Here is a 13,281-nt window from a genome sequence, read left to right on the forward strand (position 1 = left end):
CTGGGGAAAATAAGCGGAAATAGAATTCCAAATAGGGCCAGCGAAAAGAGAAAAACAGCCATTGAAGAATTTTATAATCTTAAAAGAATGGGAGTAAGCGTGGAGTATTTCTCCTTTTCCTACAGTGTAGATTTCAGATGGAAATTGTATCGTGTTAATCAACTCGGAAAATGTCAACATAATCCTAGCTTGCGTCTTTCGATATGTAACAAATCTTCACGACCTATGTACTTTATCACCTTACTTTTTTTTAAGTTTTCATGGCATTAACGAATGTGTTCCATTATCTGTTTGTTTACCCATCCTTATTTATTCGGATTCCTTCGTCTGTTTCCCCTTATCATGATGGCACTTAATAATGGAATAAAGAAATATTTTGTTTGTAATAGTAGCGAAAATCATGAATTCGGTTCATTTATGTAAATTTAATCATGAACAATTTAGAGGAGTTCATTGAGACCTTAAGTTTCAGCTTGTTTACGCATTGCATATTTGTGTACAAAACCACGAGTGAAATGAAACTAGAGATTTCACTATTTCGTAATTTACGTTGCACTCAAGGTATTTGTTTGAGTGTTTGGATACTGGGAGAGGTCAATCTCAATTTAGTACTCTCTCGAAATCATCCAATCGCCCTCACACCCGTCGTCCAACCCTGCTCGAGTGCCACTTGAGGGCTGATCCTTGGCTCAACAAGTAAATGGCAATATTATACCGAGGCACCCTTCGAATCTGTTTATGTCAGGATAAACTATTTGTCTTCGCTAATCTGTGACCCGAGAGATAGGGAAGGCTGACTAGGGACTTTCTGTCGTTATCATTGTCTACTTAGTTTCTTAAGAAAAAAATATTCTTTACCTCTTGACGATTTTAACAGTAAATGAGCGATACACGATGAGAAATACTGAATGCTCTTGAACGAACATGATCCTGTAGAGAGTAGGGTTCCCCTGCTGTACAGGACCAGAAAAGCAGCCCTTAAAACAAATAAACAGCAACACGTGTCATTTAGTTTTTTTTTTTGTACTTCAAGAACAACTGGTCGTATGTTACAGTTTCCTTAGACTTTATGTTAAAGAGGCATTCTGGCCCGATGCCTCCTTTATGTTCAAGCCTCCCCTTCTTCCTTTTTCCCCTCTCCTCGGGCTTGGGCAGGAAAAAGTACCCTAGGTTGCTGCCGCACTAGCATTTGCTCTTTAATAGGAAATATAAGACTTCGACATAAAAAAAAAAGTCTAGCCTCACCCTCACGTAAGACTTATGAAATTGATCCTATCATGTAAACGTCAGAGAGGAGGATATAATTGACTGTTAATATTGCAATTAATACCTTGATGCAATGCAATTCAGAATCTGTGTAGATAGACCGTTTGTCATATTTTATTCCATTGTGGAGTAAAAGTATAATATATCATTTGGTAACTCATTGGTGTCATTGAAAGTTAGATTAATTGATTTGAATTCTCTCTCTCTCTCTCTCTCTCTCTCTCTCTCTCTCTCTCTCTCTCTCTCTCTCTCTCTATATATATATATATATATATATGTATATACACTGTATATATATGCAAACAAGAGTTATGTTTTTTCTGCGTCTGTTGATATAGCAATTTCATCCAATTGTCTACTTTTATAAACCATTGTGTTATCAGGAAAGAAGTTAAAGTAAATGAGGCTGTAACTAATAAAAGTTACGAAGTACTACCCTATACAGTATTCTATTCGGGAAAAAAATAAAAATTACCTTCATATGAATTGCAAACGTTCGTAAGTCACAAGTCCATTATTCACTCAATTATGGCTTTTTATCAATTGCTCTTCGTTATGTGTATAGGTTTGGAGTTGAGGAGAAAGGCATGCGGGCTCTCCATAGCATTGGCCACCCGCACCGCACTGCGTTGAAAATCTATGAAGTATAATGATGTGGAATCGCGTAGCCGGAAATTGAAAATATATATTTCATCTATATGTAAAAATGAGAAAATGCGTCTTTACTGGATTGGAAACCGAGCATTTGTGGTAGTTTTCAGAGTTTGTTTTTCGTCATCTTTAACGTATACAGTATATAAATATTTTACGGTTCAACTGTTAATTTCTAGTGGATCTAAAAATCACTTTCCAGTTTTCCAATCTGGTTTCGAATTTCCTTGTCACAAGAGTTACTGTATTATTTACATAATTAAAATTTTGTTTAGACATTCATATTACGGAAGATTATGGTAATTTGTGGTAAAAAAAAATAAAGAATTCGGTTTACATATTTCAGAATTTTTAGGAGAGTCGTTTCTTTGTGGTTGAAACCATGGAGGTATTGGGATTTAACTGCAAGGCACTAGAAGAGTTGGAAGACTCAGGCCTACGTGTCTGAGAACTATGAAGCGTGAAGTGGGTGGTGATGAGTGTTGAAGTATTGAATTAAAATCTCAAGATAGTCGACTGGCAAAATGAGGCTTTTTGCGTCATTAGGCGTAGGAGGAGGAGGAGGTGGTGATGGTGATGGTGATGATGATTATGATTATTGGGAGTTGAAGGTTAAGCATATTTCCTTTTCCTTCATTAGGTCTAAGTGTGGACATTTTCATTGTAGGTTGTAAATCCAGTCGGTAAACTGGGGTAAAGGAAAAATCGATTGGTTGTAGTGAAATACAAATAAGCTAAACCATTTTAAATATTGGGGGAAAATTAATCTAAGTCAAGTGCTTTGATGAATTGCCTAAGCTGTCAGCACTCAAACAACTGATTTAACAAAGAGATAGTTCTTCAACTGATTTAACAAAAACGTAGTTCTTCGCTATGAAAAAAAAATTAATTGCAATGCCAGTCACCGTACTGTTAAGAATGTTAAGGTCACCACTTACGCATTCGATACTAGATGGCTTCTGTAAGTTTGAATACATAATTAACCCAAGCATATTGATTGGAATTCATAGCAGTATTGTTTTTAAAGTTGTTTTGAACTTGGAAATTAAGATTTGCTGTACTGTATAGTGATACTATTGAGAGAGAGAGAGAGAGAGAGAGAGAGAGAGAGAGAGAGAGAGAGAGAGAGAGAGAGAGAGAGAGAGAGAGAGAGAGAGAGAGAGAGATTGCAAAAGTATTTGGTTACGTTGTCTCGTCCCCATGCATCATTTATTTAGACGTTCCATATTTATTTGCAGATTACATACCAAACAGTTTCCTGCAGAATCTATTTTTAGGTTTTGATTTTGCAACACAAACCAGTAGTTTTCCTTTGTAAGTCGATGTCTTACGTCATATGACTCTGTCCTGGAACTCCCTCGTTTCTTTAAAGTTGTCAAGAAATATAAGTGTTACAGAATGAAGTAAAATGTCCATTCCTGACATTACGCTTATGCTTCACAGTCCAGTGATGAACTGTGAAGCGATTACATCATAGAAGAACCGAAAAATAATGAAAAAAAATAATCGCTAAGTATAATTTATAGGATAAAACATAAATATGCAGCATGTAGACTGTAATTTATAAATTAAAACATCAAGAAGATAAATGGTCAGAAGTCAAGTACCAAACACTTTTGTGTTTATTGGTTCGTCTTAAGGGTGCCAAAAGATGTCTTAATAAACAAGAAACCTTTCAGTACTTAGCTTATGACTCCGTGAACATTTGCTTTTATATGATGATTTTCTTCCTTGTGATTTTGCATGCACTCATACTTATACTATTATTCTTATTCTTTAATGTTAAATTGTTTCCCAAGACGTCGGGATCATGGATCGCCAATCTTTTCTATTTCTTGCCATTTATATCAGTTCTACAATTTTCGTGTTTTGGAATGATCTTCCTAATCAGGTAGTTGAATCAGTAGAACTTCAAAAGTTCAAAGTTGGAGCAAATGTTTTTATGTTGACCAGGCTGACACGAGTCTTTTTATAGTTTATATATGACATATCTGTATTTGACGTAAATAGTTTATATAGGACATATCTGTTTTGACTTTGTTACTGTTTTTAGATTGAATTATTGTTTATTTATTCTCATCATTTATTATTTCCTTATTTTCTTTCCTCACTGGGCTATTTTTCCCTATTGGAGCCCTTGGGCTTATAGCATCTTGCTTTTCCAACTAGGGTTGTAGCTTGGTTAGTAATAGTGATAATAATAATACTCTTCTTATTCCATTCTTATAGTTACCCCTCCGTCTCTCATGCCTTTCTTCTTCGCCATGTTTCTGAGGCTTTTGAATGGGTATCAGAATCAGATAGCTGGGAATCAAGGAACAGGTTAAAAAAAATATTCCCCACTTTTATGAGCTAACTGCGGCCTAGTATACATGTCACTTCACAAGACACGTCTCACACACACACACACACACACACACACACACACACACACACACACACACACACACACACACACGTGTACATATATTCAAAATGGAGGCAAGACGAATGCATATTCAAATGTAACATATACACCTGACAACACAGAGATTACCAAACCATTCTTCTTCGCTCAAGGGGTTAATTACTGCACAGTAACTGTTCAGTGGCTAATTTCTTCTTGGTAAGGTAGAAGACTTTAGCTATTACAGCTCTTCTAGAAGGACACTCCAAAATCAAACCATTGTTCTCTAGTCTTTGGTAGTCCTATAGCCTCTGTACCATGGTCTTCTACTGTCTTGGGTTACTTACTGTTCTCTTGCTTGAGGGTACACTTGGGCACTCTATTCTTATTTTATTTCTCTTCCTCTTGTTTTTCTAAAGTTTCTATAGTTTATAAAATAGGGACTATTTTCCCTTGTTAGAGCCCTTGGGTTTATAGCATCTTGCTTTTCCAACTAGTTTTGTACCAGCTAGTAAGACTAATAGTATCTGTCCAGTTTCTGTCTTACCAGATTAGAAGTGTTGACCATCTTATTTCATGGATTTTTAAACGTCCGAAAAGAAGATATAATGGCTGTTGCAAGTGTTGAGATGCCAGTGATGGGAGAGGAGAATGAAATAAAGATAAAAAAAAAGAGGAAATGAAGAGAGCACTAGATGAAACGAGAGAAGGAAAAGTACCTGATATGGGTGGTGTGAGGGGTGAATATTAAAGGAAGGGGTTGACACTGTACTTGAATGGTTGCTGAGATTGTTTAATACATGTTTTATATTGTCAATGGTACCAGTGGTCTGGGTAATTTGTGGAGTGTGGTTGGAGAAAGTGTATGGTAGTGTTAATTAATAAGATTAGAATGAATCAGAGAACGGAATCTTAGTACATAGTGGTTTTAGGAGAGGTATGGGAAGTTGGGATATGATTTGTACAGTTAGGCAGAATGCGAGAAATATTTAGCAAAAGGCAAGGTGGTGTGGTGTATGTTGAGTTTGTGGACCTCGAGAAAGCCTATGATAGAGTTGATAGGGAGGCGATGTGGAATGTGATGAGGTTATATGGAATTGGTGGAAGGTTGTTGGAATCGGTGAAGAGTTTCCACATAGGCAGTAAAGTGTGTGTTAGGATAGTTAATGAAGCGAATGAGTGGTTTCCAGTGAGAGTGAGCTGAGACAGGGATGTGTGATGTCACCATGGTGGTTCGATTTGTTTGTTGATGGAGTTGTGAGAGGGGTAAATGCTCGAGTGCTTGTTCGAGGATTGAAACGATAGATGAGAGTGATCATGAGTGGGAGATAAATCAGGTTTTGTTTGTGGATGATAATGTACTGGTTGCAGATTCAAAGGAAAAGCTGAGTCAACTAGTGAAAGTTTGGAAGGGTGTGAGAGAGAAGGAAGTTGAAAGTTAATGTTGTTAAGCGTAAGGTTATGAGATGCATGAAAAGGGAGGGTGGTGCTAGGTTGAATGTCATGTTGAATGGAGAGTTTCTTGAAGTAGATCAGTTTAAGCACTTGAGGTCTGTGGTTGCTGCAAATGGTCGAGTGGAAGCAGATGTACGTCAGAGAGTTAATGAAGGATGTAAAATGTTGGGGCCAGTGAAGGGAGTGGTAAAGAATAAAGGGTTAGGAATGAATGTAAAGAGAGTTCTGTATGAGAAAGTGATTGTACCAACTGTGATGTATGTATCAGAGCTGTGGTGAATGGAAGTGATGTAGAGACAGAAATTGGTGCTATTATAGTATGCTATCTACCGTCAAATTTCTATTATAGTATGCTATCTACCGTCGAATTTCTACTATAGTATGGTATCTACCACAAAGTATGTTATCTACCGTCAATGTTAATCCTCCTGTTTGATGAGGATTATCAAACAGATTACTTACCACCAGTATGTTATCCTCATTGGACTTTAATTATAGTTTGATAATATTTATTGACTGGACAACATGGGTGCATAATTATAAGAAGTTTGTAGGGAAACTTTTTTTTTACAAATTATTCAAAGCTCATCATACAACAATGTTACAAGTTAATCAAATGAAAAATTAAATATTACAAAACTGAAAGAAAATAATCTATGAAAAATATTCAATCAAAAATTTATTCTACTACGGCTTGTAAACATATCTTACATCATTCAAGAAAGCAGGAAATACGCATTTTCTCAGAACTTTCCAATTGAAACCACCACACTACACACTTCCAGACACATTAAACCAATCAGTGACAGTATTAGGTGATTTCCCAGTTAATTGTAGTGTTAATTGGGGTCTCATAAACAAAATAATAAACCAATTCCAAAATTTCAGAAAGGGGTAGTAGATAGCAAAATCGGCGGTAGATAGCATACTATAATAGCACCCAGAAATTGAATGAGTTCAAGATGAAGTGTCTGAGGAGTCTGGCTGGTGTATCTCGGTTAGATAGGGTTAGGAACGAAGTAGTGAGGGTGAGCACGGGTGTAAGAAATGATTTAGCAGCTAGACTGGATATGAATGTGTTGAGGTGGTTTGGCCATATTGAGAGAATGGAAAATGGTTGTCTGCTAAAGAAGGTGATGAATGCAGAAGTTGTTGGGAGAAGTACTAGAGGAAGGCCAAGGTTTGGGTGGATGGATGGAGTGAAGAAACATCTTGGTGATAGGAGGATAGATGAGTGAGAGACATAAGTGTGTGCTAGAAATAGGAATGAACGGCGAACGATTGTAACGGAGTTTGGTAAGCTCTGCTGTTAACTCTGGTCGCCTGTGTTTTCGCTGAGGTATTAGCAGTGAGGGATTCAGTATATGAAGCTTCATTTGTGGTGGATGGCGGGGGAAGGTTGGTTAAGGCACCCCAGCAGTATCAGCCAACCTCTGCTGATTACCTCGTCTGGCTGGTTGGAGCAGAGAAGTAAAGTCCCCCTTTGTTCCTTTTTTATGTCGGCTATACCTCTGAAATTCGGGGAAGTGCCTTGGTAAATATATATATATATATATATATATATATATATATATATATATATAATCTCAGTATATATATATATATATATATATATAATATATATATATATATATACATACATATATATATATATATATATATATATATATATATAATCTCAGTATATATATATATATATATATATATATATATATATATATATATATATATATATACATATATATATATACATATATATATATATATACATATATATATATATATATATATATATATATATATATATATATATATATATATATATATATATATACATATATATATATATATATATATATATATATATATATATATATATATAATATATATATATATATATATATATATATATATATAATCTCAGTATATAAAGTTCCCCTCCATTGGCGATGGCTAGGAAGGGATCGGAACCCCCCGTGAATAGCTCAAATTCGCGAATATTAAAAAAAAAATTGAAATGCTTATAACTGCCTGTTTTGATAAATAAAACTTGTAATAACATAAAGAAATGTATCCATAAAAAATTTAGAATAATTTAAGAAGGTGAGTTTTAAGACATTTTTTCAGGAAAATATACCGAATGTGGTCATGAAAACCAATCAACAAACCACCATAACACAATACTCGCAGAACAATGCTGTATATTCTGTATACGAAATATACAGTACTCTACTTTATTATTGTTACTCCTATAGTAGATATGTACGTTTTCTATTGTGAATAATCAAAACGTTTTCTTTGATTTGTTCACGTTTTATGCTAATTTATTACAATAAAAGCAAGATTCATTGATGATGGGTCAATAAATAAGCTACCTGTTTTATACACTTGTAGTTTTAAGCAATTTTATTGTAATACAAGCAAGATTCTTGATGTTAATATGTATGTGTATGTATACTTGTATATGGGTATAACTAAAGCACCTCTCCCGCTCTCTCTCTCACACACACACACTATTTTTGAATTATAGTTATGTAAAATCAGAAAGACCTAAGTAGAATGCGTAGAGAGAGAGAGAGAGAGAGAGAGAGAGAGAGAGAGAGAGAGAGAGAGAGAGAGAGAGAGAGAGAGAGAGAGAGAGAGAGAGAGAGAGAGAGAGCACAGTTTACCATACAATACAGTACTGTTAAACGAACGTGTTTTTAACTTAAAAATATACATAGTGAAATAAAATCAATTGTAAATAAATAAGCGTGACATTAAAAGGATGAAGTACGTCACAATGTTATTTGTTTACCGAAATTAAAAAAATATATATCGTCAATGTGTTTGCTATGCGGGGTAGCATTGTGTATTCGTACATACCATAGAGTACTCTTCATTGTGCATTTTAACTTAAATATGTACTTATTGATATAAAATTAATTGTAAACAAATAATAATTTCACCAAAATAAAAAAAAATAAGTGTTTAATATTTACCAAAGTGGAAGAAAAATATATTGCAAATGTGTTAGATATCCGTAGTTGCTTTGTGCGTTTTTACATACAATACAGTTCTGTTCATTGTGTATTTTATCTTAAAAATATACTTATTGATATAAAATTAAATGTAAATAGATAATTATGATTAAAAGGAAAAATGTTATTTCTTGATATAGAATTAATTGTAAATAGATAATTATGAGATTGAAAGGAAAAATTTTAATGTTATCAGAATTAAATATATCTATTGTTTGATATGCGTAGTAGTATTGTGTTCGTACATGCAATGAAGTACTGTTAATTGTGTTTTTAACCTTAAAAAAATGTACTTATTGTATAGATATAAAATTATTTATGAATAATTAAGCATGGGATTAAAAGAAAAAAAGTTACGATCTGTTATTTATTTACCGAAATGGAAGAAAAAAAATTCACATATACAAAATTTTCTCGAATATTTAGTCGAGTCTTGAAAATCTCACGAATCTGTGATGTCGCGAATGTTGATTCATGAATAGCTGGGGGTTAACTCTATCTATCTATCTATCTATCTATCTATCTATATATATATATATATATATATATATATATATATATATATATATATATATATATATATATGAGAGAGAGAGAGAGAGAGAGAGAGAGAGAGAGAGAGAGAGAGAGAGAGAGAGAGAGAGAGAGAGAGAGAGAGATTACTTGATATTTTTTCATAGTAAACAAGATTTTAGACGAAAGATACCCATTATATGTCTCACGAGCACCTTTTCATTCTACCCTCAGTGTTCCAAGATGTGCACGTCATGATATTCATCGGTTTTGGGTTCTTGATGACCTTCCTGAAGAGGTATGGCTTCAGCTCCGTCGGGCTGACCTTCCTCATCGGTTCACTCTGCCTCCAGTGGGCCATCATCGTCAACGGCTTATTCCACTTGCATTACGGCACCATCTTCGTAGACTTGGGCTCGTGAGTATCTGGATGTAGTTCTTCTTTTACCAAGTTTTTAACCATAAGAAGTCTGATTAAGATAAGACATAGGATGTGATTTTAGCGATATGCCCATGATTCCATGCGATTATTTAGGTTAAGCTTAAGGTATTAAGGATGGCATCAAGTCTTCAATTTTCTTTAACCTTGTAGTTTTGGAGATACAGTATGAAGAGAATCCTGATAAATGAAACTCGTGTCATTGAACTTTATTCATTTACTCGTTTATCATATTTTCATTCGCTTTACAGGTTACTAGGAGCGGACTTTACTGCTGCGACAGTCCTTATCTCTTTTGGAGTCCTTTTAGGGAAAGCAACTCCCACACAGCTCATCATCATGGCCATGATTGAAATCCCACTGTTTGTCATTAACGAGGTTATTGGTAGGACATATCTCGGGGTGAGTTTTCATTACTTTTTTTTTTGTTTTTGTTGTGCACGGGGCTTTTTATACTTGATTCTATAGGAAGTTCAAAATCTCAACAATACTTCTTTTTGTTTTGAATTTTTGTAAACAAGTAAAAATTGGCAGATATAGGAGAATACATAACATACATCCAACTTTTGGGGACGGATTTAATAAATGTTGTAAAATTATGGAGCCTAACAACTGCAATTGCTTTGTATGGATAATGGTCAATTACCAGAGTTCAGTTGGTCATCGCAGTAACGGATTATTGACTGGGTAGAAAAGTCATTAAAAAATTTATTAGCAGAATTATTATCATTTTATATCCCTAGAGGAAGTGAAACGGCTTTGTGAAATAATCGACTTGTTTAAAAAAAATAAATCTCTAAGATTAAAACTGTTACTATAAACAGCATTCAATCATTCTTGGGATGCAAATTGTAAAACCAAAACTACAAAATTTGCTTTCAATATGTTTTTCATAAAAATAAAAATCAAAGAATGGGAATAACATGTTTTTTTTTTTATGATACTGCTTGCAGGTTATTGATATGGGAGACTCCATATTCGTTCACACATTCGGTGCTTATTTTGGACTAGCCGTCAGTATACTGCTCTATCGAGAGGACGTTCACGAATCCACCAAAGAAGGTTCCAGCTACAATTCTGATTTGTTTGCTATGATTGGTAAGTTTTAAGTTATGCTATTGGGATTTGAATCAGTTTTTTTTTATTATTATGGTTTAGTTTCTTATAAATGTTTCATTATTATTATTTTCATTATCCTGATTATAATACTTTCATCATTACTGTATTGTTACTTAAGCATGTTGGATTACTACAGTAGCATTATTCACGTTATTGTCCTATATTTGATGTTGACCAATTTCGACGGGTTAATGAATGAAACTTTGATATCTGAAAAATTCATAAAATGGGTGTAAATTCCTTAAGTATTACCCTAAAAAAAGTCCCATACAGTAAATTTAATCAAGTTTTAGTAGAGGTAGGTTAGATGATTTCCATTTGTTCAATAGTTCAGTTAAGATCTTATATGGTATTGATTACAAATAAAATGTAGCCACAGTATGGGTCAGCTTTCTTTCACAAAGTAAATATCTTTGTAGGTACTTATATGTTGTTACTGAACTGATTCCGCAGTTTTAAAATACACCGTGTTTTATTCTTTATTTGCTCATAATATTTTTTGTTTCAACCTTAACGTTTTCCAAGCCTCCATTCCTGCAGTAGTAATAATGATAATAATAAATGTTATCTTTTTGCAGTTATTCAAAATGCTTCCAACTTTCATTTATCTGGTTGAATGGTATATATAAAATTAGGTTGTATGTCCGATTCATAAAATCAATGCATAGTAGACACACCAATTTGCACATTATAGATAAATTATAGTTATTACAGTGCTTGGATTTTATTTTGAATATAAATTATTTTTAAATGGCCACAAGAGGGTCAGTCAACTTAACTTCCTTCTGTTGCCTTGAGCATCGAAATATACTCTAATGTTAACTTAAGCCCACACTGGTATACCACTACCATCTAGAATTCAATTGTGAGGGAGGCGGATAAGGCGTGTCCTCAAATTGGTTGAAATAATTTCAATATTCTGATTGCTATTAAACAGTGTAGGACACATTGGCAGATATTGTCTCTGTTCTTTTATATTTAGTTTTTAACTATCAAGGAGCGGGTAGCCACCTCTCTCCCCATTTCCTTGAAACCTATGAAGTCATTTTTTTTCATATAGGAGTGGGAAATTTTTTTTTAATACAAACCTTTGAAATGTATGACCTCATTAGTATTTTCAAACCAGAAAAAGCAGAATGGGGAACATGTTTTGATGTGTCTTTTTGGTTGCAGATTATATATGCTTTCTACTTTCTCCTTTGTGGTTGATTCTTACAGATGTTTCCTACTACTTTCTATCTAATTGCTGCTTACAAATGCTATCACCTTTATTCTATATAGCAACAGCTTACAACTTTATTCTATCAGGTTGCTGGTTATAACTTTATTTTATCAGGTTCCTACCTTTAATAGATGCCTCCTTAAGGGGTTAGTGCTATCAGTTCCACACCTCTCATGGTATATTGTGGGCATTACTTTAGATGCATTGCGTTTAATTTAAAAATTTCTACTTTAACTTTATCCCCACTTCCTCCCTCCTTTTTTTCTTTTCATCTAAACTCCTTCAACTTCTACAGTGTTATGGCAAGGTTTTTCTACCCCAGTTGCACTTGAGCACTAGAAGATCTCAAAGACCCCAGCGCTGAGCTACATAGCCCAAACTTGTAATCCTTTGCTAAATGTTTCCTATTTCATGTTCTCTCAGTTGGTTCCATTTAAGGACTTCCTATGTTGTCACATCTATGAACTTGAAGCATCCATTTAGTTTTCTTTCATGCAATTAAGAAATGCTTCTTAGTTTATGAACTACATTAGCTTATCTTTTGTGTAATCTATGATAGACATGTATAAACTTTATTTTTGGGCTCGAGCCATGTCGTCCTGATGGAAGTTCCCTTCAGCTACTTCCTACTGTATAATATTTCTGCGAGTGATATTTGATTTTCCTTTTATAATAATATTCACATTGTTAACAACCTCTAAATTTTTCACATTTTAATCTTATTTAATCATTAATAAATGCTTCCTTTTCAGTATTGATCTAATATTCAATCTTAAACCCCAGGTACTGTTTTCCTGTGGCTTTATTGGCCTTCCTTCAATGGTGGTGCTGCTCCAGGAGATGACCAGCACAGGGCTATCATCAACACCTATATATCCTTGATCTTCTGCTGCGTTACAACATTTGCCCTCTCCTCACTAGTCGATAAAGACAAAAAGTTCAACATGGTAAGGAAAAATCCCATGGCATACTTTGAAAATAATATTTTTTCTAACACCTAATACAAAATATTTTGATCTTTACAGTAGATATTATTTTGGCAAAAGCTGAAACTAGCCAACCCACTCCCATACCCACTGATGAAAACCAGTCCCTTTTTATTTTGGCTTGGGAGAGAGTAGACAGTCCATCTCTCTCTCCAGTTAACTCTCAATAAACTGGCTGTTGACTTTAAAATTTTTCAGGGAGTGGTCATCCTCCCAGTGGGAGC

General features: G+C 34.2%; 1 protein-coding gene across 5 annotated transcripts in view; it reads left to right on the forward strand.

Annotated features, from left to right (window-relative positions):
• The window catches only part of Rh50 (Rhesus blood group-associated glycoprotein Rh50), a 64,041-nt gene that overhangs the window by 27,569 nt on the left and 23,191 nt on the right, over positions 1–13,281 (forward strand). For all 5 annotated transcript variants that reach the window (XM_068375462.1, XM_068375463.1, XM_068375464.1 and 2 more), the window contains exons 3-6: positions 9,526–9,709; positions 9,982–10,132; positions 10,684–10,828; positions 12,855–13,018. In XM_068375462.1, coding sequence (XP_068231563.1) covers positions 9,526–9,709; positions 9,982–10,132; positions 10,684–10,828; positions 12,855–13,018 — 644 coding nt within the window. The remainder of the gene's footprint in view (positions 1–9,525; positions 9,710–9,981; positions 10,133–10,683; positions 10,829–12,854; positions 13,019–13,281) is intronic.

Source organism: Palaemon carinicauda, chromosome 6 (genome assembly GCF_036898095.1).
Source record: "Palaemon carinicauda isolate YSFRI2023 chromosome 6, ASM3689809v2, whole genome shotgun sequence".
Taxonomy (NCBI): domain Eukaryota; kingdom Metazoa; phylum Arthropoda; class Malacostraca; order Decapoda; family Palaemonidae; genus Palaemon; species Palaemon carinicauda.